Source organism: Megalobrama amblycephala, linkage group LG12 (genome assembly GCF_018812025.1).
Source record: "Megalobrama amblycephala isolate DHTTF-2021 linkage group LG12, ASM1881202v1, whole genome shotgun sequence".
NCBI classification, from domain to species: domain Eukaryota; kingdom Metazoa; phylum Chordata; class Actinopteri; order Cypriniformes; family Xenocyprididae; genus Megalobrama; species Megalobrama amblycephala.
This window is the reverse complement of record NC_063055.1, coordinates 3,560,351-3,588,004: the sequence shown is the minus strand read 5'-3', so window position 1 is coordinate 3,588,004 and position 27,654 is coordinate 3,560,351. Positions and strand designations below refer to the sequence as shown.

Sequence of the window (27,654 nt, the reverse complement as noted above, 5' to 3'; positions counted from 1 at the left end):
TAAATCATTTTAAAGAAATTGCTTGAAAATATTTACATTAGTCTGTCAAGTACCAATCTTTGAAAGCTAACAGATTCAAGCGAGACAATAAAAATACATCATGACATTTAAACGAGACTCGATGGAGGTTGCAGCTTTCTGTGCCCCCTGCTGGTGTCATGTAAACTCTTATTACCAAGCAACATAATTGCCGCCCAATGGCGCGACGCTCGCGACGCCGAGCGATGTGAAGCGAGCGTGTGCTTGTCTCTTTAAGAAACACTCCTGTTGCACGAGAGCCTGGTGTTTTTCCACTCTCTCCGTTATTACATGCGCTCCCATATAAGACAGAAGTCGGGGGGAGAGGGCGTAAAGATTATTTCCCTTGCTTTGTAGCCTCACCACAAGAAGACAAAAGAACAAGAGACGGACTTGAGCAATACATTGCATTGTCAGGTGAGTGACACCTTGGACCCATCAGGGCAGTGGAGGCTGACGAAGCGCATCTTTATGTGTACATTTTCATTTACGTTTCAAGAACTCGTTTATTTTTGTCTAAGGCATGCTCTGTTTTTTATTTTTTTATATATTTTTTTTTATTAAAATATATATTTAAAAATTCAGTTTGATTTGCATCTTTGAGAAGCACATTTTTATGTGCAGATTTAATTTTATTCTCTGCTTTAAATGTAAAAAAGACTTTTGCAATTCAACAGTTCTAATTAGAAAATAAATAGGATTTTTGTTACACATACATTATCCCTATATTTCAGGTTTCCGGCATTGTATTGAAAGCATTGTCTTAGGCAGAAAGAACATCTAAGTGCTCTCACAGGCTTTTGCAAGCTCAATGTCATTAAATATTAAATGCAATCAATTTATTTTAGATGCACCGTAATTAAAGAGTACTGGTTAACTGTGCACCAGTCATTTTAGCAAAACCTTGTGACAGCACCCTCAGGACCATCACAGAGCATCACACCACAGCGCGTGCTTTAACCGGGCAATAAGATGTAGGTTAATGTGAATTTCACATGCACTGCTCGTGCATGTAAACATTAGTCTCAAACCTGTCCTGTGGGTTCATGTAACACACAATGTAGGTTATTGGGACACAGTCACGATTTTAACTTCTTATCTTGCCCATTGGCCTGATGTGGTAAATGCAAAAACCCTCGTTGATGGATATGCATTAGAGATATAATTGCTTCGCAAATGCATGTTCATCGTTCGCTGTAGCTCGTGCAATGTTTGTGTTTGCCATGCAAACTTGCAATCAAAACTTGTTTAGGGAATTATAATTTATTCCGTATCCGTAACAGGGTTTTCAAATTAAACACGCTTAAAAAAATGTAATTTCATTAGGAGCGCGCGCCGGAGAATTACGGCACGTGCTATTATTTCGAAACCAGACAGATTTAGTTTTATAATGCATGACATCAGAAGAACTGTGCTTTCTCCAATACTCGATATATTCGTGCCACCATCAATACCTACTGTGGCAGTGCCATACACTCATGCACATCAAAAGGTATTACAATATGCTATAAAAGTGCCAATGTCAAATGCTAATATAAATGCACCATGTTCTACAACTGCTTCTTTTTGAGTACAGCAGTAGCTGAAGCGAGGTGCAAGTTAAAGAAATGAACTTTGTAAAGACAGAGTATCTTTTTGGTCCCATGTTGTACAAAGTTGGCAAAGTTTTCTACTCTTACTTTAAAAGATAAATCACTGTTGGAATGACTAGACAACAATGAACTAACATCATAGTGTCTGACCTTCCATTATTAATGATTGCATTAGAGTAAATGTTGTTGTTTCTGTTTATGACATCCCATATTTTTGGTGGCTTTCAAGTATAAATGGACATCACAGCATTAAAGGGTAACTTAGATCACCCAAAAATGAAAATTCTGTCATTAATTACTCACTCTCATGTCGTTCCACACCCACACACAAGATTTTCGTTCTTCTTTTCGGAACACAAATTAAGATATTTTTGATGAAATCCGATGGCTCAGTGAGGCCTCCATAGCCAGCAAGACAATTAACGCTTTCAATGTCCAGAAAGCTACTAAAAACATTTAAAACAGTTCATGTGACTACAGTGGTTCAACCTTAATTTTATGAAGCGACGAGAATACTTTTTGTGCGGCAAAAAAACAAAATAACGTCTTTACTCAACAATATCTAGTGATGGGCGATTTCAAAACACTTCTTCATGAAGCTTCGAAGCTTTACGAATCTTTTGTTTCGAATCAGTGGTACAGAGCGTGTGTCAAACTGCCAAAGTCACGCCCTCCAGTGGTGAACCATTGAAATTTTGAAACACTTACGACATAACGAAGCCTCGTTTACTGAAATCACATGACTTTAGCAGTTTGATATGTGCTCCGAACCACTGATTCGAAACAGAAGATTCGTAAAGCTTCGAAGCTTCATGCAGCAGTGAATCACTAGATATTGTTGAATAAAGTGTTTTTTTTGTTTTTTGGCGCACAAAAAGTATTCTCGTCGCTTTATAATATTAAAGATCACTGTAGTCACATGAACTGTTTTAAATATGTTTTTAATGCCTTTCTGGGCATTGAAAGTGTTAATTATCTTGCTGTCGATGCAGGCCTCACTGAGCCATTGGATTTTATAAAAAATATCTTAATTTGTGTTCTGAAGGTGAACGAAGGTCTTACAGGTGTGGAACGACATGAGGGTGAGTAATTAATGACAGAATTTTTTATTTTTGGGTTAACTAACCCTGCATTAAAGCTTAATTTAATCCCCAATTCCACATTTTTTGTGTATTTTAATACATCTAATATTATGTTGCATATTTGAAAGTTAGTATTAGAGTGTAATTTATAACATTCAGGGGTTTCAAACAGCTGAATTTCCAGACAAGGTTAAGTCAGCTGTCTGTTGTTGTGGCCTTCTGATACTTATTCTTCTCTGCTTACGTCACTGCTTGATTAAACATGCACTTGAATAGCTTGTTTTGATAGAGAGCTATCGGTGTTTATCTATATCAAGGCTAATGAGAGGTCTGGGCATGTTTAGAAGGTCATTATTGGGGACAAGGTTAAAAGAGGCCGAGGCTGGCTGAGATAGCGGAGCTGTGAACTTGCGATATTTCTTTGCTCATGGCCACAGCAACATTTGACTAGTGTGAGTCATTCTGTTCGCTCTGTTGAGAATTTGACCCACACAAACCTGTCAAGTCACCTTTATTTTTTATAGCGCTTTACATGCAATAGAAATAGTTTCAAAGCAGCTTCACACGATTAACAGGAAATTAATGATGCAGCTGCAGCAAGACAATAGTGTTATTATTCAGCTCAGTAACTGTGTTCACACTTGTAGTTTGGTTCTTTTGTTCCAGACCAAAAAAGAAAGGCAGCGGCTATTTGCACTAAATAAAAATAGCATATTTTCTTTGCAACAGATGCTATTTACACTAAGTGAAAATAGTGATATATTGTATTTACACTATATAAAAGTAACAGTTCTTTGCAATAAGTGCATGAAATATGCCGCTATTTATACTTATATATAGTGGCAGATACTATTTGCACCTCAGTGTTGTTGTTGTATATTAACAGAATGCAATAACAAACATAGAGTGTAAATGATTATATGTATTAAAATTATTAAACTGATGCCACCTTATTGGGACAATAAAGCTCTCCCCACACCTACCCCTAACCCTACCGGATAAATACTCGTTAGGCCCTTTGAAAATAAATGCCTTTTTGATCTGATTTGTATGGGAAAAGGTAGAAGAGCGAGTCTCTGGTGTCCCCAGAATGTGTCTGTGAAGTTTCAGCTCAAAATACCCCACAAATCATTTATTATAGCTTGTCAAATTTGCCTCTATTTGGGTGTGAGCAAAAACACGCCGTTTTTGTGTGTGTCCCTTTAAATGCAAATGAGCTGCTGCTCCCGGCCCCCTTTCCATAAGAGGGCAGAGCTTTAACAGCTCAACAACAACAAAGCTGGAGAATCTCACGCAGCCAAAATGAGGATTGTCAGTAACGGTGTTCAGCCTTACATTGTTCAAACCGGAGTCGACACTGATGGAGAGACTCAGGAAGAAGTTACAACTTTTAGAATGAAACTGGACGTTTCTGAATGGTTAGTGGATACATTTATGTTGATTCAACTCATCCACTAGCATGTGCCGTCACGTTAATCTTTTGTGCAAATCCAGTGTTGAATTGACCCTCGTTTGTGAAACAGTCCGGCGTAAAATGACGGCTTGTCAACAACACTCTACTACAACAACTCTTCCTCTTCTCTAAAGCAGCCCAACATGGCCTCAGCCCCTTTGTTGCATGTTCTCAGGGGCGGGGATTATGTAAATTTTGGGGTTAGTGATGTCATTAACCCGGGAAGAGGCTCGTTGTAGTCCCATCCAGCCATTTGTTATAGTCTTTAAAAAGCAATTTCTGCAAAAGAAAATATCTCCCTTTGCATTGAACTTTGAGCGTCGTAACTTTGCAGATGTTGTTTATGCTCAAACAGCAACATTACACACTAACTAAAGTTAAAAAAGTGAAATCATAATCAAGGACCCCTTTAAAAGAGCCATTTTTTCTTAATATGAAGAACATTTTTAAAATCTAAAGAACTTTTTCCACTATAAATAACCTTTATTTTCAAGAGTGCTGGAAGGAAAAAAAGCAGGATGTTAATAAGTCATGTGCTGACCTCCTACTAATAAAAATATTGATGCAAATGGTATCAAACCTGCAATCATACAGAGAAAAGGTCACTGGCCAACTAGGACGCGTGTAATAAAGTGAGCTAGTTTATCAGCGTCAGTGTTTGAGCTGTTAGTGTGAGTTTCAAACAGGATATCAGACTGTATCAGCTTCCTGCCAGCCTGACTCTAATTTCAGAGCTCAAGTCTTACTTTGATTAAAAACAGGCCATGAAACACTGCTTAGCTGGTTGTGTGAAAACGGCAAGCATTTAAAACGTTTTCTGCATGTCAAAAATTTTACACATTTTTTATTTTGTCAAATCAACTTAGATAATTAATTAATGTGGTTCAGGTAACATAATATTTTGAGTTTCTGTTGATTAAACCAATCGCCTTCATTGTATTAACTCACATTTTTCATTTCAATCAACTAAAAAGTTTAAGGCATCCAGGTAACTTACTTTTTTAAGTTAAACCAACAATTGTTTTTTTACAGTGTATGAAGCTGAAATGTAATACATGAAATGTAATCTTAGTTGTAATCTTCCATTTTGAGGCTACTGTGTTATTCAAATGATTTCTAGGAATATTTTTGCATAAGCTTTGAGCAATCGGCATTGAGATTTGCTGGATTTTTTTAGCTCTAGCTTCTAGATCTGTCTTATATAACAGTTCATGCTTTGCACAGTCTCAGAGGATGTCATTTTATAGCTCAAACTTCCTGCTTATTTACTTGTTACTTATAGGGGTCTTCATAAAGGTTTTCCAGCTCAATCACGCATGTAAAAACACACATTTATGATACACTACTGCCAAAAGTTTGTTTTCAGTTTATACGATTTTTTAAATGGTTTTGAGGCTGCATTTCTTTATTCTTGAATTTCTTGAATTTTCAGCATCATTACTCCAGTCTTCAGTGTCACATGATCCTTCAGAAATCATTCTAATATGCTGATTTGCTGCTCAAGAAACATTTCTTATTGAAAACAGATGTGCTGCTTCATATTTTTGTGGAAACTATGATCATTTTTTTAGGATTCTTTGACAGTTCAAATATTTTTTTATAATTTTTTTGTAAAATTATAAATGTCTTTACTGTGACTTTTGATCAATTTAATGCATCCTTGCATAATATCTATCAAACTTTTAGGTAATGTATATCATTCTCAACACTTTCCCCTCCATCTTTCTTGTTCTCAGTATGGCACAGAAGGAGAAGTTGCAGTGTCTCAAAGATTTCCATAAGGACACATTGAAGCCGTCTCCTGGTAAGAGTCCCGGCACGCGTCCGGAAGACGAGGCGGAGGGTAAAGCACCGCAGCGGGAGAAATGGGCCAGCAAGCTGGATTTCGTGCTCTCTGTGGCCGGAGGTTTTGTCGGTTTAGGCAACGTTTGGCGTTTCCCGTACCTCTGCTACAAGAATGGCGGAGGTGAGTGTGTTTCAGTGTGTAATATGACAACACTTTTACAGTCTTTGTGTACTGTAAATAGCTGCTAATGTCGCATGCAAACATGAGCTTGTGACATTAATAACTTTGAGCTGATTGCAGAATATTTTGTTTACAAAACAATCCTATTCTAAAATGGCAGAACAGTGTTTTAGTCTGACCTTCTGTGTGGTTTACAAAGTATTTCACATATAAATGCATTGTATTCTGTGCTGTACTAATGAATATATGTATTAAAAACTAATTATTGTTCTATAGCTCAACACGTTTAGTCTTTTTTTCTCCATCATGCAATACGTTTTAAAATTAATTGCATGCCATTTATCAACACAAGCCATCCAGCATTTAATATGATATTGTAAAATCGATCTATCTTACTGCAGTGTGTAACAGTGTCTCACAGCAGCCGGCGAGCGAACGCACAGAGTAACGTTATAACATCATTTTCAACACACTCAAATGTATCTAATATGATAAACAGAGCTGCGTTACCTCATACTCATGACCGGAAAAGCGGAAGCGGCGCCGGCGACTGTGTCATAATAAAAGTCCCGCTGCTCGTGAGGCGTGTGTTGATCAATCGCTCCAGCTCCTCGTTCAGCTCCACAACACTCGCTCCTGCTCTGCTTCATACTACAGTAACGTTAATAATCGCATCCATGAACATGATTTCTTCACGAGTCCAATCCCTATTCTTTTGCACCGGCTGTGAAGTAAAGACCACATGTCCCAAGATTCCGCTCTCAAACTTGGCGTCATCAAGCTACGCCTTTGTTTTGAATAGGCCTCTAGCGACCTCTAGCGGACAGAATTATTACACACTGCACCTTTAACTTTTATTTTTATACCTTCAGTGTTAGTGCTTTTGTCATTTTATTAGTTTTAGTTTTTTAATATTTCTATCTAGCTTTAATTTTTATTTCATTGTTAGTTGAAGTAATTTTAGTTCTTTTTTCTTTCTTTTTTTTTATTTATTTACCAAGGCAAAAACAAGTTTTTTTTAAGTTTAAGTTAATATTTAAGATTATACCATGGTCTACTTGGATACTCCATTCTGATTGGTTGGAAGGTGTGCAATAAAACCATTTAATGCACAGTTCTGATCAGTTTAATCACCGTTCTATATTAATGTTTTCATTGAAGCGCCCACACACATACGTCACTGTCACTCACACACAGAAACTTATTGTCAATGCCGCCCCACAACTTTTAATAATAAATTATCTTTGCCACTGAATCGCCATATTAAATTACTCAGCAAGGAGGTTGTAACATCTTAGTTTTTGAAGTAATTAAACTCACAGCTTCATTGCTAGTAGAGATGCTACACAGACATTCACACACACATCTCTCTCTCTCTCGATAGGCTATTTAATTCAAACAAATGACCATGGTATAAGCAAGATAACCCATAGCTAGCTGTGCATTAAACAATTTGAATGCACTCAGCTTTGTGTCAGGCGGTTCTTTGCCTCCACGTTGCGCATTAAAATCGCTTTAATGCACAGCTAGGTATGGATTTTATATATATATATATGTATAAAATTGCGTCATAACGTAAGAAATTGCGTCATAACGTAATTTACGACACAGTTAGATGAGCTTAGAAGTCCAGGCTGATTATTTCAGAGATGGCAGAGAGACTGTGTTTTCAGTGAATTATTCATTCCAGTGTCTGTTTCACTTTAAAACACAAACTCTCTGTCATATTCTGTGATTATTTCTGATGAGCGTGAGCCCTCCCGCATCGCTCTGTGTGAAACACCGCTGTATGGCCAGATGATACGCAAACTATGTTTCTCGGCTGGATAAAGCAAACCAGCGTCTCGCTAGTAAAGTTTTAATGGATGAGGATTGCAATCAAATGAAAGACAAATGCATGAGTTTGTTATATTGATGCGCAAGCAAATCATGTATGAGCGCTCTCGACACACGCATTGTTTTTATGCATAGACACATTTCAGTACATTCACATTGTTTTCACACACAAATTCAGGATAATGTTTGGATTTGTCCTGTGTATGTTGCAGTGTTTAGTAATTCTGAATGGATCCTTTTACTGTAGTATATGCAGTCAGGTCAAGGCAGTTGGTTTAGGGTTTTTTTTTTTCTGGCATCTCCATGTAGTCCTGTTCAGTATCCCAACTTGACTTGTCTAAAATGTAAACAAGCTCTTTGTTGTTGTACTGTACACTGTCAATTCTGAATCATGAGTGCTTTGGTGTACATAAATGTATGAATAATGCAGACTCCTTATATCATTTGGTTATTTGGTGTCCTTTTGGACTCTGCAAGTGTCCTTTTTTGGAAAGACACCTAAATTTACCTTGAAAAAAGCTGGAAAATACAGTTTTGTGAGAATCACTTATCAATCTGGTGGTTTACTTTGCTGGATATAGGTAATGATGGCCAAATGGACGTGTTAAACGAGATGAATGGTGTATGCTTAATTTCACAATAAGTGTGTGATTAATCGTGATTTTAATCTTAATCTATAAAAAAATGTTAATCTATTGACAGCCCTAGTTTTCAGTAATGTAAGTCTATGAGGTTTACAATGCCGAAATGTGAAGCTCATATGAATTCTGAAATTGTAATTTTAGTGGTAGGACTATTTTTTAAGGTGGATGAACTTCTGGTTATTGATGTGTTGATGTACTATACTGTGTATTTTAATTGTGGATCCTTATAGACATCCATTGTAAGTGCATTATTGTAAAAAATTCTTCATGTTTTGTTCATTTTTTTGGTAATTTAGCCTCCTTTAATGCGTTTTTCTTTGCTGAGTTTCTGCATTGTGCCACCTGTCTAATCTGTTGTTGTTTTTTCCAGGTGCATTTCTCATCCCCTACTTCATATTTCTGTTTGGCGGAGGGTTACCCGTCTTCTTTCTGGAGGTGGCGCTCGGCCAGTTCACCTCTGAGGGAGGAATCACCTGCTGGGGGAAACTCTGCCCCATTTTTACTGGTGAGACAAATGGATGGATCAAGAGAGAGATAGAGAGAGTGAGGGAGGGCGAGACAGGTCTGATATTTAGTGACTCATAAGGCTCAAGCACATTTTAATCTGCATCAATCATATATTTTATGATTCTCCCTTACCCCCTACCGGTTACCCGCGGTCCCTCACGGCAGCCTCGACCAATCAACACGGCCGTTACTGTGATGCGCATCGAGTCTGATTGGCTGCTGAGGTGGCTCGTTAAACCGATCTTCACTCTGACCTGTTTTCAGCATCTGCTGCGGTTGCTAAGCAACCCTAGAAGACGCAGTGTTCTTTTCAGATGCGTCGTCGTGTTCGATTCTGCATGTTTTTGTTCTGTGTGTGAGCAGGATGCGGGTCACTCATACACACACGCTACATGTGCGTTTAATTCCCCATCATTTGTTTGCTTTCCGCCGCTCTCTGCTTTAGAGTGCTCTGACTAACACCCCGCTCCACATTTGGACATGTATTCTGATCTCCATGGCAACAGCCGTGAGAGGTGACTGATGGGATCTCCTCCGGTGCCGCTCAGAGATATTCTGCTCAGGAGCCAAAATGGAGTGGTTGTGTTAGGAATGATTTGATTAGAAAGAACAAGGTGGATGGTGTTTTTTAGAGCAGGGCTTTTTTTAATTTTTAGATGTGATTTTCATGTATTAAGATCTAATTAATAATGTGGAAAATTAATATTATAAATGTGTAAAATATTTAGTTTCTATTACATCATTACATTTTTTCTACTTACTCTAGTACTGTACTGTGTAATGCATTAGTTTATTATTTATTTCAATCAAGTTAATTTTAATATTTTTGATTTTAATACATTTTAATCTGTTTATTTAGTTAGTTACTTAGTTTAATCTTATTTTTATTTATTTATTTTTACATTTCTTATTTATTTAAATCAAATGTTCTTATTTATGTAGTTACATAAAAAAACATTTGATTAAAATAAATAAATGAAAATGATTAAAATAAATAAATAATAAATTAATGCATTTGATTAAAAAATTATTTCAATTTTTTTTTAAATTAATATATTTTAATCTAATTTGTTATTTATTTATTTATTTATTTATTTTAATATACACTCTTTGTTTATTTTAATCACATGTATTTATTTATTTATTTGGATTAAAAGAACGTTTTATTAATTTTAATGTAATGTAAAATAAATTAATAAATTAATGCATTTGATTAAAACATGTAGATAAAAATATTTAAATTTTATTTAAATGAATATATTTTAATCAAATGTAAATCGAAATAAAATAATCTTATTTAAATCAAATGTTTTTATTTATATAGTTATAAAAAACATTTGATTAAAATAAATAAACAAAAATGATTAAAATAAATAAATAATAAAGTAATGCATTTGATTAAAATTTTTAAAAAAAATTAAATATTTTTTAACTTTTTTAAAATGAATGTTTAAATGCATTTCAAATGCATTAATTATTATTTATTGTAATCATTTTTGTTTATTTATTTTAATCAAATTTATTTATTTAATTAATTTTTTGGATCTAAATAACATTTTATTAATTTATTTTAATGTAATGTAAAATAAACAATACATTTATGCGTTTGATTAAAAATATTTAAATAAAAATATTTAAATATTTTTTTAACTTAATATTTTTAAGCAAATACATTAATTTATTATTTATTTATTTTAATAATTACTTTAATCAAATTTATTTATTCATTTTGATTTCAATAACATTTTATTTATTTATTTTAATGTAATGTATTTATTATTTATTTATTTAAATACAATTTTATTTAGCTAGATTAATCCTATTTTTATTTTTCATTTTATAGAATAATAATCCTATTATTTTCTTTTACAACTTTTCCACGGACCGCCTAGCACTCTCTCAGTTTGATAACCCCGTCTTAGAGGATATTTCTATTACTTTGGTACCTGACTTCTATATACGCACATGCACTGGCACGTCGCTCACGTGGCTGGGTTTTATTTAGCACATACGAGCCATATTTCCTGACACCCTGAGCCCATTGTCCCCTTTCACCCAATGATTATGTTCTTAGTCTGGGCGGCAGCTGACCGATCGCTCTTGAGCACGCAAACGCATCTACAAATGAAGTCCTGCCCTTGCATACTCAAACGCACGTTTGGCATTCTGTTGTCAGCTGTCGCAGTGAGCTCCTGGCACCGCAGAGCGGGCGAGTGGCACTTTGTATTAATTATAGCATAAAACTGGCATTCAGCCCTTTGACTGCCCTCAACCCTAGAAAAATACAGTTCAGATGTGTCAGAGCCAACAGGTGAAGCTTCATTGCTCTGAGAATAGAGTCGTTTCAGCTGTGTTTGACTCATTAAAACACGGCAGGGCCTCGGAGAGAAAACTCTGCTTCGATGTGGCACCTTTCGTCATGATTTGAGATATCATTCATGTCTGTAACACAAAGACTGACAAGTTACATGCCGTGCAAGTAGATGCTTGTATTTGTATTTAAATAAATAAATGATAAATTAAAAGATTACATTAAAATAAATAAATAATAAATAAAAATGACTAAAATAAACAAATAATTAATTAATGCATTTGATTAAAAATATATTTGATTATTTTTTAATCAAATGCATTAATTTATTATTTATTTATTTTAATCATTTTCAGCAGACACTTGTTCTCTAAGCAATATGTTGTGCTTATCTAACTAAATATATAAAAACAATTGTATTTACATAAATAATAAATTAATACACAACATTAAAATAAATAAATGTTATTTAAATGAAACATAAATAAATAAATGATTCAAATTAATAAATAATAAATTAATACATTTGATTAAAAAACTGTTTAAATAAAAAATATTCAAATCATTTTTTAATCTATTAATCTATTTTTTATCAAATACATTAATTTATTATTTATATATTTGAATCATTTTTATTTATTTATTTTAATTTAAATAAAATTTTATTTTTTATTTTAATGTAATGTATTAATTTATTATTTATTTATTTAAATACAATTTTATTTATTTGGATAAGCACTACTGATTGCTTAGAGAACAAGTGTCTGCTGAAAATGATTCAAATAAATAAATAATAATTCAATGCATTTGAGTAAAAAATTATTTAAATAAAAATATTTAATAATTTTTAAATTAATACATTTAAAAAAATGCATTAATTTATTATTTAATTCAATTTAATCATTTTGATTTATTTTGATTTAAATACCATTTTATTTATTTATTTTAATGCAATCTATTAATTTATTATTTATGTGTATATTATAATATATTATTTATTTATTTAGATAATCACTACAGATTGCTTAGAGAACAAGTGTCTGCTGAAAATGATTCAAATAAATATAAATAATTTGTTTTTGTTTTTTAATTAATATATTTTAATCAAATGCATAAATTATTTATTTATTTTAATAATTTTATTTATTTACTTATTTTTGATTTAAATCACATTTTATTTATTTATTTTAATTTAATTTATTAATTAGCAGTTGGTGCAACCCTATCATTTAACAATTTCTTTGTTTTGTTTGTATAATATTGAATGAATCACTGACGAACTGAGATCAATAAGACCATGAATGTGTACTAAGAAGGTAAATTGGATGAATGTTGCTTTCATGTTGACTTGTATTGTGTATCCGCGAACAGGAATCGGCTACGCCTCAGTCGTGATCGTGTCTCTGCTGAACATCTACTACATCGTGATCCTGGCGTGGGGTCTGTACTACCTGCTGCAGTGTTTCCAGCACGAGCTGCCCTGGGCCCGCTGCCGGCACAGCTGGAACACGGAGAACTGCGTAGAGGACACCGTCCGCAAGAACAAAACCCTCTGGATCTCCGCTAACGCAGGCAACTTCACCTCGCCGGTCACCGAATTCTGGGAGTGAGTATCGTGCACGTAGGTGCGTCGTCCTGAGGCTGTGTGTACGGGACGGACGCTCTACGCCCGTTCTCATCACTCTGATATGGTCTGTAGGCGGAACGTCCTCAGCATCTCTTCAGGGATCGACGAGGTCGGCGGTCTGAAGTGGGAGCTGGCGTTGTGCCTGCTGGCTGTCTGGATCATCTGCTTCTTCTGCATCTGGAAAGGAGTCAAATCCACCGGCAAGGTGAGGGAGAGGACGAGAAAAGTCCATCAAAATGTCTCCTACTGACTTATTTGAACCCTTGTGCATCAATTAAAAAAAGTTACTCAGAGGTCCTTGGAGGACAAAAATGTCCATGCCAAAAAACTGTCATAAAAATGTGAAGCTTGAGAGTACAAACTTAAGTTTGGTCTCATTTTAAAGATGACCCTTGGCAGATTAAAGGTTTTAAAAAAGTGAAACAAAAAAGTTATATAGGTTGAAGTTTATGAATATGATTTTTATATAATATGCAGAAGCAGAAAACAGGAATAATTCGAGTTTTTGCTTTTGCCAAACCTGAGAAAATGGCATCATCTGGTAAAAAAAAAAAAAAAAAATAGTAAAAATTTTAATTTTGAAGCCTTGCCAACATAATGAAAGCCTGTTAACAAAAATTGCATTATTTTATAATTCAATGACCCTGGGATTAAAAATGACGGTTTTAATAGGTTTCAATGGGAACATTTTTGTCCTTAAGGTTCTGAGAGGAACTATTTTGTGTTCCCAGTGTAAAATAGTGTAAAAATATTAATAATAATACACACTTGTGCCAAACTGTATGCTGTTGGCATTAACACAGGCAAAATGATCTAAAAAACAATACTGAAAAAGATAAAAATCTCCTTAAGGACACACTAGGGTTAATAAAGCACCATTACTATTACTTTTTTATAAATGTCAAAGTTTGTAGCTGACCACGTAAAATGACCAAGCAGAAGCCAGTTGGTTGTTGCAGGCAATGTGTGTGCAAAAACCTCTTCCTTTCAATAAATCAGACTTAATTAATATTCATGAGTCAAGCTGGTTTTATAATATTATGTGTATATACATATTATATTTATTTATAATATTACCCATTTGAAATAATTTATTCACATTTTTTTTTTTTTTTATCTCTATTGTGCAAATGTGGTGTGTGTTTTATGTAAAGCACATTGGTCAACCATGTGTTGTGGAAATGGTGCTATATAAATAAAATTGACATTGACATTGACATTATAATATTACCCAAATTATCAGGTAGTTCCTATAACCATGGTGTAAAGCCTTGGTTCCTTTGGATGTTACCATGTATTTGATAACAGAAATAGCTAAGAACAATAATATGGTCACCCGATTGGACGGCTGGCTAAAAGTGACAGTGATGAGCGCAGCATTTTACTCAAAGTTGAACATTCTTCAACTCAAGGCGACCAACGAAAATGCAGAGCACTCAGCTTGTATAAAATACAAGATTTGGTCTTCAAAAAGCCTTTTTCTAAAATGTACATCTTGAAAAAGTCATCTTATAATCAGGGTCGTCTTATATTAGGAACATTACGGTATATCATTTGCACGTACTGACACTTTAAAACATTCAAGCGACTTTAAAGCATTAAAGCGCAAAATGATGTGAAAGAGAACTCAATTCAGAGCAGCAAATTCAGTTCTCTTTATCTTTTTGATGCAAAATTGTGTTAAAATGCCAGTCTCGGCAAGTATCCTCGTAAACACAGTCACTTAAGTGAACGTAAACAACTGAAAAAGAAATCGGATGCGTATCATTATATTGGATCAGTGCATTCGGTCTTAAAGTGACAGCAGCCTAATATTCCTGCTGCCGTCTGTGTCGTTATATGTGATAATCACACAACAAAAGACAAAGAGAAAATCATTTTTGTAGCTATAACAAAGATTAATTATATTTATTTGATACCATGAAGACTATGCAGTGTTATTTTACATTTAATTATATATATATATATATATATATATATATAAATAATAATAATAAAATATATATATATAAATAAAAAAAAAAAAAAAAAAAAAAATATATATATATATATATATATATATTATAATTAAATTATATATATAGATTATATATAATATTAAGAGCCATATTATAATATATATAATATATATTATAAAATTATATATATATATATGTATATTTCTGTACCTAAATACTGTTAGACTTAAACATAAAACATTTTTTCATTATTTCATTTGTATCTTTGTTCTATTGTATTTATCTATGCTTGTAATTTGTTTATTTTCTATGCAGATGCATTACCCTACAAAATCACCCCACTGATTCTAGAATGATTCATTCTTTCCAAATAGAGCTGTTCAAGTCATCCGGTCAAATTTACATATTGCAATATTATAATAGACATAAACTAAAAACCACAAAATTTTTTTTGATTTTATGGGGTCTTTAAAAGATTCAACGTTTTCTAATTGAAAACACAAGTAAATCAAGTGAAAAGCCACAGCTGTTATAAGACATCCCAAAATAATCAAGGCTTTACACAGTCATCTAAATAAAAAGAGAGACATTTTGGTGGTGCACATGAAAATATCACTAGATTTATGTTTCCTTCAGTCTAGGAACTGTGTAGGATGATAATCACGGACACACACTGAGGCTCATTCATTAAACACGAGCAGAACTGATTTCTGTGGAAATCATCTTTTGTAAAACCATTCAGTTCACTGCAGTGTTTAATGAAAGAATGATTTTAAGTGAATTACACAGAAATCTGCTCGTTTCATGAAAAAGGTCCAACAAACGTGCACTTTCACAAGCCTTTGTTTCAGAATTTGCAGCTCTCTGTGGGTTTCATCTGTGAATATGGATTGCTTTACGTAGGTGTGTAATTATTTTATTTTCATAATGGAAATCCACGAACGCTCTGCCCTCTTCTCGCTCTGTCTGTAGGTGGTTTATTTCACAGCGACGTTTCCCTTCCTCATGCTGATTGTGCTGCTGGTTCGTGGTGTTACTCTGCCTGGTGCCGCCGAGGGCATCAAGTTCTACCTTTACCCTGATCTGACCCGCCTGAAGGACCCTGAGGTACAGAGACACAGAGAAAACAATCTTTGTGCATTGTTATTTTACATTTGAAGAGAACTACAATCTCTCTCTCTCTCTGATTTAGGTGTGGATTGATGCAGGCACTCAGATCTTCTTCTCATATGCTATTTGTCTTGGTGCAATGACATCACTGGGAAGCTACAATAAGTACAAGTATAACTGTTACAGGTGAGCGCTTGTTGTTGTGTGGTACTGATTGTAAATGCATGTTTTATATGTTTATATCTATATGCTGTGTCTATTTGTTCAAACATTGTGTGTGTGTGTGTTTAGGGACTGCATGCTGCTCGGATGCCTGAACAGCGGTACCAGTTTCGTGTCAGGCTTTGCCATTTTCTCTGTCCTGGGGTTCATGGCACAGGAGCAGGGCGTGGCCATCGCCGATGTGGCCGAGTCAGGTGATCCTTAGGGTCAAAGGTCACCAAATCTGCTCACAAGGAATTCTTGGAATGAGCTTATATCTCACAATTCTGAGAAAAGAAGTTGGAATTACGAGATATAAAGTCAGAATTGCAAGAAATAGTCAGAATTGCGAGTTACAAAGTCAGAATTGTGTGATATAAAGTCAAAATTGCGAGTTACAAAGTCAGAATTGTGTGATATAAAGTCAAAATTGTGATATAAAGTCAAAATTGTGTTATAAAGTCAGAATTGTGTGATATAAAGTCAGAATTGTGAGAAATAAAGTCAGAATTGCGAGATATAAAGTCAGAATTGTGAGATATAAAGTCAGAATTGCGAGATATAAAGTCAGAATTGCGAGATATAAAGTCAGAATTGCGAGAAATAAAGTCAGAATTGCGAGATATAAAGTCAGAATTGCGAGAAATAAAGTCAGAATTGCGAGAAATAAAGTCAGAATTGCGAGATATAAAGTCAGAATTGCGAGATATAAAGTCAGAATTGCGAGATATAAAGTCAGAATTGCGAGAAATAAAATCAGAATTGCGAGATATAAAGTCAGAATTGCGAGATATAAAGTCAGAATTGCGAGATATAAAGTCAGAATTGCAAGAAATAAAGTCAGAATTGCGAGATATAAAGTCAGAATTGCGAGTTATAAAGTCAGAATTGCGAGATATAAAGTCAGAATTGCGAGATATAAAGTCAGAATTGCGAGATATAAAGTCAGAATTGCGAGAAATAAAGTCAGAATTGCAAGAAATAAAGTCAGAATTGCGAGATATAAAGTCAGAATTGCGAGTTATAAAGTCAGAATTGCGTGAAATAAAGTCAGAATTGCGAGAAATAAAGTCAGAATTGCGAGATATAAAGTCAGAATTGCGAGATATAAAGTCAGAATTGCGAGAAATAAAGTCAGAATTGCGCGATATAAAGTCAGAATTGTGAGATATAAAGTCAGAATTGTGAGATATAAAGTCAGAATTGCGAGAAATATAGTCAGAATTGCAAGAAATAGTCACAATTGTGAGTTATAAAGTCAGAATTGTGAGATATAAAATCAGAAATTTGAGAAATAAAGTTAGAATTACTTGATATAATCTTGCAATTCTGACTTTTTTTCTCGCAATTGTGAGTTTACAATATATCGCGCAAATAATAATTGAAATAATAAAAAAAAAAAGCAAAATAATATACTTCCTTTAATAATGTATAATTGACTTCAGGTCCTGGTCTGGCCTTCATCGCATATCCAAAGGCCGTTACAATGATGCCACTGCCGACGGTCTGGGCGATACTTTTCTTCATAATGCTTCTGCTGCTGGGCCTAGACAGTCAGGTTAGATCAACACACACAAACACACACCTACACTTCCTGTTGACTTGTCTGGCTCTTACATTAAAGGGATAGTTCACCAAAAATAAAATCCCACTCATGTCATGTTCCAAACCTGAATGACTTTTTGGTCAACTATTTCTTTAAGAAAAACATCCAAGGCATATAATTGGGAACTGCATTAAGCCTCCGGAGCTATAAAAGAGCAAGCTCTGAGTAATAAAAATGTGCTCTGCGTGGTGTGAAATATGAGTGTCTTGGTGTTGGAATGAAAGAGCGCAAACATTGAGATGGTTAAGCCATCAGATCATAACTGTACAGCGTAGCGTTCAGTCCTGATGTGAAACATCATCTCTCTGCGGCTGGGAGCCAGCGTTGAGGAATTACACGGCCATATTTCGGGCTGCCTCCCACAAACACACCCTCACACTCACATATCACGAGACGGTGAAGTTATTCCAGTCTCGTATGACTTGCTGAAAAGCCAGCGTGCGAAGGATCACATTTCCTCTTGGGTATGTGTGTGTGAAATTACACCTACATCACACACACACACACACTAAGAGCAACAATGGGACGTAAATAAGTTTGCCATTGTTATGAATGTCATTCACTCTTCACTAGGCAATGAAAAAAATGATAAACCCTCAGACTGTGTTGAAACACATTTTTCCAGAGTTCAAGTTCAAACGAGGTGGTGACCTCATGCATAAGCTGTCGCCATTGTTCATTCACCGAAACACTTCAACTCAGATGACTCCAAGAGGATTGTCCCTGTAAAGCAATGCTTATCTGACAAAATGTGCATTAGCGAAGGGTATTTTGGTTTAAAGAAGACCTTTTTTACATTTTCAACTTCATTTAGTGTGTAATGTTGCTGTTTGAACATGAAAAAGCTCTTACAACGCACAAAGTTCTTCTCTATATCAGTGTTTCTGAACTCCCCTGAAACGCCTCCATTGTAGTCTTGAGTTTTCTTCTGGAAACAAACACGTCACAGTATTCCTCATTTACATATTTCCCGCCCACGACATATGCAGAATAAAGGGGCGGGGCCTGGTTGAGTTAGTTAGTAGTTAATCTCAGCCTCAGACGTTACGTTATTTTTCCTCTCCAGCTGTTTGGCCTTCCTACAGTCACAATACTAAAACTATGATTAAAATAAAAACTGTGTAAACACCAACAATGCTCTACTGTTTCCATTTCCATTATTAACAATGCTGTACTGTTGGTCACTAGAAGGCGTCTGTATTCGACTGCAGTATCCAATGCATCACATGACTTATGCTTCACAAACATTGGTATTGTCCAAATAACAAAACTTAAATGGTTGCTTTGTTCTGTCAGTCTCTCAGTATGAACACACCTCTGTATCTGCATTGTCACGCCAGGCAACAAGTGACAAAAGCCATCTAGATTCCTTTTTTTTTTTAACATGGAACAGATTGAATCGATTTTTAAATGAGTTTTGTTGTAACCAAACAAACCAGTGACAGGTCATTTCATCTGCTTTACATGAATATATATTATATATTACATAAATTTATATGTGTGTGTATTCAGCATTTTCAGTGACATATTGGTAAGGACGAGGTTTAAGTCACAAGTACTTACCAGTGTCGTTATTGTTAAATAATTAAAATTAATTAAAATTATACTGAAAAGAAATTACATAAAATATAAATATTAGATGAAAAACTTAAACCTAAAAAACTTAAATAAAATGAGAAATGTTAAAAAATAAGTTAAAATTACTAGAACTTAAATAGAAATAAATTCAATCTAAATAGAAGTAATTAAACAAATAACCTTTGTTTATAAACAAAGCAATAAAAATGGCAAAAGCACACAGAAAACTAAATATAAGTAAATTAATGAAATAAATAAGTTTAAGCTGAAGTACTAAACTTACTAAAACTGAAATAAAAATAAAGCTAAATAGAAATATAAAAAAAAAAGTAATAAAACTAATTGCAAAATCTCATAATCAAATACTAAAAATACAATTAAAATGAAAACAGAAAATATAAATAAGTAAACAGACTCAAATAAATAAGTTTAAGTTGAGGTACTAAAAGTACAAAACTGAAATATGAATAAAGCTAAATAGAAATATATATATTTTTAAAAAGTAATAAAAATGGCAAAAGCTCATAACAAAATTACTAAAAATAAAATTAAAATAAAACCAGAAAATATAAGTAAATTAACTGAAATCAACTTTAGTTGAAGTTGAAAATAAGTTGAAAGTTGAAATACTAAACTTACTAAAACTGAAATATAAATAAAGCTAAATATATATATTTTAAAAAAGTAATAAAAATTGCAAAAGCCCATAACAAAATTTTCTAAAAAATAATTAAAATGAAAACAGAAGAAAAACAGACTCAAAGTTTACGTTAAAGTACTAAAAGAAGTACTAAAAGTATTAAACTGAAATATAAATAAATGATACAGAAAAATATATATATATATATATATATGTATGTATATGTAGATAGATAGATAGATAGATAGATAGATAGAGCTAAATAGAAATAGAAATAATTACAATAAAATATTATTATGACAATTATTTTTAAAAATTAAATCCAAAAATGTAAAAATTGGAAATATAAAAAATATATAAAAAATATTTTTTTTAAAACGTAATATTTATAAATACTATAACAGTATACAAACAATGTGCTTACTAATTCAATTCCATCGTGTGTGTGTGTGTGTGTGTTTTCTCCCATCAGTTTGTAGAAGTGGAGGGTCAGATCACCTCGCTGGTGGACCTGTACCCATCCCTCCTAAGGAAGGGATACCGGAGAGAAATCTTCATCGCTGTTATCTGCGTCATCAGTTACCTGCTGGGACTCACCATGGTCACTAAAGTAAGAGGAGTGTGTTCACGGTATGGATTTCACCCCTCTGCCAGCGCCTGAATGCTGAATGTTCACATGTCTCTCTCTCTCTCAGGGTGGCATGTACGTCTTCCAGTTGTTTGACTACTATGCCGCCAGCGGTGTGTGCCTTCTCTGGGTTGCATTCTTTGAATGTGTTGCAGTAGCCTGGGTTTACGGTAAACACACACTACATGAGGTTTTAGTAAACAATACAGGCCTCTAGAAAGAAATAATGGCGAAATATTTTGAACTAGTGAAGGCAAAAACAAAATAGTGACCAGTTACAGGATTAAAAAAAAATCCCTTGGTGACAGATTGAATTCTAAATTTTAAAATGTATTAAAATAGAAAATGGTTGTGTTAAATTCGAATTATATTATTGTTTCTAATTATCTCACATACTCAGATATACACATCATCACAAAATTACTTTCTGATTAATCGTGATTAATCGTGTGCAATTAGTTCTTCTTTTAAAATCGATTGACAGCACTAGTTGATACATAAAAGAGATCATGGACATTTTATGCATCACATACTCAGATCAAAATCACTGAGGTTAAAAGGTACTTAAGTGTGAATTTGACCTTATTTTAATCACGATTAATCGCAGTTAATTACAGAAAAAATGTGTGATTATTTAATTTTTTAAGCGATTGACAGCACTAGTTGATACATAAAGCTCTTTTGATACATAAAGCTCTTACATGTACATGGACAAGTTATGCATCACATACTCACAAACTCAGGTACTTGAGTGCAAATGTGACCTTGTTTTAACCGTGATTAATCGAATTAATCGAATTTAATCGATTACAGAATTTTTTTTTTTTACTAATTTAATTTGGAGAGTAAATGTGAAATTATTACAATATAAAAATATTAAAAACTCCAATGATTTAATCGTGATTAATTGCAATTAATTACAGAAAAAATGTGTGATTATTTAGTAATAATCGATTGACATCACTAGTTGATACATAAAAGAGCTTATGGACATTTTATGCATCACATACTCAGATACTCAGGTACTTGAATGTGAATCCGACCTTGTTTTCATCTTGATTAATCACAATTAATTGTGATTAATCGCAATTCATTACAGAAAAAAATTGCAATTAATTAGTATTTTTTTACTAATTTAATTTGGAGAGTAAATGAGAAATTATTACAATATAAAAATATTAAAAACTCCAATGTTTTAATCGTGATTAATCGTGTGCAATTAGTTATTTTTTTAATCGATTGACAGCACTAGTTGAGACATAAAAGAGCTCATGGACATTTTATGCATCACATACTCAGATATACAAATGATCACAAAATCACTGAGGTTAAAAGGTACTTAAGTGTGAATTTGACCTTATTTTAATCACGATTAATCGCAGTTAATTACAGAAAAAATGTGTGATTATTTAGTAAATTTTTTAAGCGATTGACAGCACTAGTTGATACATAAAGCTCTTTTGATACATAAAGCTCTTACATGGACAAGTTATGCATCACATACTCATATACTCAGGTACTTGAGTGCAAATGTGACCTTGTTTTAACCGCGATTAATCGAATTAATCAAATTTAATCGATTACAGATTTTTTTTTATACTAATTTGGAGAGTAAATGTGAAATTATTACAATATAAAAATATTAAAAACTCCAATGATTTAAATCGTGATTAATCACAATTAATTACAGAAAAAATGTGCATTTAGTTAATTTTTTAATCCATTTGACAGCATGCAAAAATGTGCAATTATTTAGTAGATTTTTTAATCGATTGACAGCACTAGTTCATACATAAAAGAGCTCATGGACATTTTATGCATCACATACTTATACACATTTTATGCAATTAATTAGTATTTTTTTTACTAATTTAATTTGGAGAGTAAATGAGAAATTATTACAAAAATATTAAAAACTCCAATGTTGTAATCGTGATTAATCGTGTGCAATTAGTTCTTTTTTTTTTATCGATTGACAGCACTAGTTGAGACATAAAAGAGATCATGGACATTTTATGCATCACATACTCAGATATACAAATCATCACAAAATCACTGAGGTTAAAAGGTACTTAAGTGTGAATTTGACCTCATTTTAATCATGATTAATCGCAGTTAATTACAGAAAAAATGTGTGATTATTTAGTCAATTTTTTAAGCGATTGACAGCACTAGTTGATACATAAAGCTCTTTTGATACATAAAGCTCTTACATGGACAAGTTATGCATCACATACTCATATACTCAGGTACTTGAGTGCAAATGTGACCTTGTTTTAACCGTGATTAATCGAATTAATCGAATTAATCGAATTTAATCGATTACAGATTTTTTTTAAAAACTAATTTAATTTGGAGAGTAAATGTGAAATTATTACAATATAAAAATATTAAAAACGCCAATGATTTAATCATGATTAATTGCAATTAATTACAGAAAAAATGTGTGATTATTTAGTAATAATCGATTGACATCACTAGTTGATACATAAAAGAGCTTATGGACATTTTATGCATCACATACTCAGATACTCAGGTACTTGAATGTGAATCCGACCTTGTTTTCATCTTGATTAATCACAATTAATTGTGATTAATCGCAATTCATTACAGAAAAAATGTGCAATTAATTAGTATTTTTTTTACTAATTTAATTTGGAGAGTAAATGAGAAATTATTACAAAAATATTAAAAACTCCAATGTTTTAATCGTGATTAATCGTGTGCAATTAGTTCTTTTTTTAATCGATTGACATCACTAGTTGATACATAAAAGAGATAATGGATATTTTATGCATTACATACTCATACAAATCATCACAAAATCACTGAGGTTAATCGGCACTTGAGTGTGAATGTGACCTCTCAAGAGGTCAAACACCACACTATAAACAATCACATACACACACACACACTATATGCTCTACTTATTATATGGGCATCTGTCTCTTTAAAAACAGATGCTGCGGTCACTTTTGTTTACAGCATAAATACTGAGCTCATGCGTCTTATGATCTTTGCATTAAGCTCATTTATGGTTGCTCAATCAACAGTCTAACAGTGTTTGCTGAGATTAATCTTATATAATCTCATTTAGTCTTATATAATCACATGAGTCCTCTGGGCTTATATCAGATCTCTCTTTTGAGTCATGACTGGCCCCACATGAAATCAGCATGTTTTTCAGTGACGACTGTTGGGAAGATCTTTTTGGCAAACTCAATATCATTTAAGCTCTATAAGTTGAGATGCACTGTTGCTAATGATCTCGACTGCATGTGTACATTTGTAGGGGCTGATAATTTCTACGATGCTATAGAGGACATGATCGGCTACAGACCCAACAGCTGGATGAAATGGAGCTGGATGCTGATCACACCCGTCCTTTGTGTGGTGAGTGAGCGATCGCAGTTTATGCTTGAGAAATATGCAGCAAGAGGTTGTGACTATTCCCATCTTTCTCTTTCAGGGTTGTTTTGTCTTTTCACTGGTGAAGTACAAGCCGCTCACCTATAACAAGCTTTACAAGTATCCTGATTGGTCCGTTGGACTGGGTTGGGCTCTTGCACTGGCTTCTATGATTTGCATCCCGATGATGGTCGTCATCAAAATCATCCAATCAGACGGCTCCCTGATAGAGGTGAGAAGGTCATATACTGTATATAAAACACATCAGGCTGATTTATTAATGTTTAATGATTAATTAATGCAAAGCAGCATACACATCTACTGGCATTATTGATCATATTTTTTATATATACAATATAGTACAATATATTTAGGATGATAAGGGAACTTAGAGAAACCTTTGTGTCCCCTAGGATGATTTCTAAAGAATTTAATGCTTTTATAGAAAAATATTTGTAGAAATGTATGTATATATATATATATATATATATATATATATATATATATATATATATATATATATATATATATATATATATATATATATATATATATATATATGGAAAATAATTTATAAAATATAAAAAAGTTATTTATTTATATAAAAAGTATTTATGAAATATTATAACTTAAGGACTTTTTATTTTCATTTATTTTTTATTTTAATTTAATATTTTCACTTTTTAAGAAAAAATAATTCTCACTTTTCTACTTTCCATCTATAATAAATGTATAAAAATATCTGTAAATCTATTTTTTTTTTCAAGAAAATAAATGTACCAATCATATTTCATAATTCATTTTTGTATTTTATTGTATACATTGTCTGTTTTCTGTAAATTATCATTCTAATTTTAAAGGATATATTAAAATAAATTAAGTCTTCTTATTCTTATTTATTTTCATTTAATTTTATTTAACTTTTTCTTAAATATAATTACACAAATCATTTATGGAAAATAATTTATAAAATATTAAAAAGTAATTTATTTATATTAAAGGTATATATAAAATATTATAACTTAAGGCTTTTTATTTTCATTTATTTTTTATTTTATTAATATCTTCACTTTTTAAGAAAAAATAATTCAGACTTTTCTACTTTCCCTCTATAATAAATGTATAAAAATATCTGTGAATTGCTACTTTTTCTAAAGGAAAGAAATGTACCAATCATATTTTAATTCATTTTTGTATTTTATTGTATACATTGACTGTTTTCTCTAAATGATCCTATATAAAAGTATTTATAAAATATTATAACTTAAGGCTTTTTATTTTCATTTATTTTTATTTTTAAATTATTTAAAATATTTTAAAATTTTCACTTTTTAAGAAAAAAATAAATTCAGACTTATACATTTATTATAATATTACATATTAAATTAAAAATATTTGTAGAAATGTATATATATATATATATATATATATATATGGAAAATAATTTATAAAATATAAAAAAGTAATTTATTTATATAAAAAGTATTTATGAAATATTTTAACTTAAGGGCTTTTTATTTTCATTTATTTTTTATTTTAATTTAATATTTTCACTTTTTAAGAAAAAATACTTCTCACTTTTCTACTTTCCATCTATAATAAATATATAAAAATATCTGTAAATCTATTTTTTTTTTCAAGAAAATAAATGTACATAAATTGTATACATTGACTGTTTTCTCTAAATTATCCTATATAAAAGTATTTATAAAATATTATAACTTAAGGCTTTTTATTTTCATTTATTTTTATTTTTATTTTATTAAAATTTTCACTTTTTAAGAAAAAATTAAATTCAGACTTATACATTTATTATAATTTTACATATTAAATTATCGTTCTAGTTTTAAAGAATATATTAAAATAACATAAGGCTTTTTATTCTTATTTATTTTTATTTTTATTTTAGAAAAATTCTCATTTTTAAGAAAAAAAAATAATTCATACTTTTCTACTTTCCCTTTATAATAAATGTATAAAAACATCAGGTAATATCTACTTTTTTTTAAAAAAATCATATTTTATCATATCTTAATCATTTGATATTGTATACATAGACACCCCTCACACACACACACACACACACACACTATTATTTGAGGATTTTAATTCATAAAAACATTATTTCTTCTCCTTTTTTTGTTTTGCATTCAATGTGAATGCTGTTCACACTAAATCTAGAACAAAAAAAAAAAAAGCATTTTAAAGTAGAATTATAATATCATCCATCGTTTAAATTCTAGGCCATAACATAAAAACAATGATCAGCTGTCATGTGAAATTTTTATAACAGTCTTGAAAATGTACTCAAATCAATGAACGCACTGTGTTTAGCGGATCAAAGCGGTGGCGGCGCCCGTTAAAGGAGGCGCGAGCTCTCGCCCGAAGGAGTACAGCCTGAAGAACAGCGAGCTGCTTCACCCTCTGGACCCCAACGGCATCCACACCTTCACCAAACACACCCACACCATCGTAGAAACTACTATGTGAGACTCTCTAAGAGAGATTCCCATATTCTCCTGCTCCTGTCCTCTCCTATGGGAGATCCCGTTTTCCTGTGTTGTCCCTCTGCCTTCCCCTCTGTTCCTCTCTCTCTCTCGCTCTGCACTAGTGCATTTTTATGAAATGATCTTATATCGATATCTATCTTTTTTGCCATGTAGGATTTGTATTCTGATTGTAATCACTGGTATTAGCATTAATGCTGATATTGTAATAACCTGATGTGAGCTTTAGCTGTGTGGGGCGGTTTGTTTAATCTGTAGTGCACTGTTTCACATTAAACCGTGTCCTAATCAGGAGCGACACACGATTTAACACTCATCGCTTTACTATTACTATCACATCAGAGAGATTTTGCTGTCAATTTCGGTGCTGTCACTCTGGGTAGCCCCGCCCACAGCGAAATCCCATTGGTCCAAAATCACGCTCCCGATATTCTTATTGCATTTTACTAGTTTTATCTTGTTGCGCCTGGTTAGGACACAATCCATCAGCAGAGAGAGCGAGTTTTAGTTCATTTTTAGGATAAACGTAAAACAGCAGCGAACTAAATGTGACATTTAGCTCCGTCCGTCAGTGGTTGTGGCAGTAACTCTTGTACGATGAGGTTCTTAAATGTTCTTTGTCTTGAAGAAAAATGAATGTACCTCCGCTTTGGGGCGGACGCTGTGCGCAGTCATGCACACTCACACGTAAGACATAACCTTAACGCTCTGTCCTTTCAGTCTCTCCTTGAACTCTAGTGATCACTGCCATCGCACACATCGAGTTCATTTAACACTGTAGGCAGCTGTGTTCACTGATGTAAGTATCATTTGATGCACTATTATAAGCGCCATTCGCTGTAAGCTGATCCGAGAGCTGATGATTATCAGCACCACGCGGAGCCGTTCGGCAGCACTTTACAAGCTCTTCATGTACAGCGCGCTCCGAAAGTCTGAGACTGTACAAGTCAAAATGTTTCTGTGTATATTTTATTTAACATTT

At 32.7% G+C, this 27,654-nt stretch overlaps 1 protein-coding gene across 1 annotated transcript; it reads left to right on the top strand.

The window, feature by feature from the left end:
• The first annotated feature begins 210 nt into the window (after nucleotides 1–210).
• On the top strand, nucleotides 211–27,654 carry slc6a6a (solute carrier family 6 member 6a). The gene is made up of 14 exons (XM_048209445.1): nucleotides 211–435; nucleotides 5,882–6,111; nucleotides 8,962–9,096; nucleotides 12,781–13,015; nucleotides 13,109–13,241; nucleotides 15,967–16,101; nucleotides 16,187–16,290; nucleotides 16,396–16,520; nucleotides 17,751–17,863; nucleotides 20,602–20,739; nucleotides 20,825–20,927; nucleotides 24,050–24,150; nucleotides 24,227–24,397; nucleotides 26,500–27,654. Exons 2-14 carry the CDS (start codon nucleotides 5,883–5,885, stop codon nucleotides 26,653–26,655), a joined length of 1,878 nt encoding a protein of 625 aa, XP_048065402.1. The 5' UTR covers nucleotides 211–435; nucleotide 5,882; the 3' UTR covers nucleotides 26,656–27,654.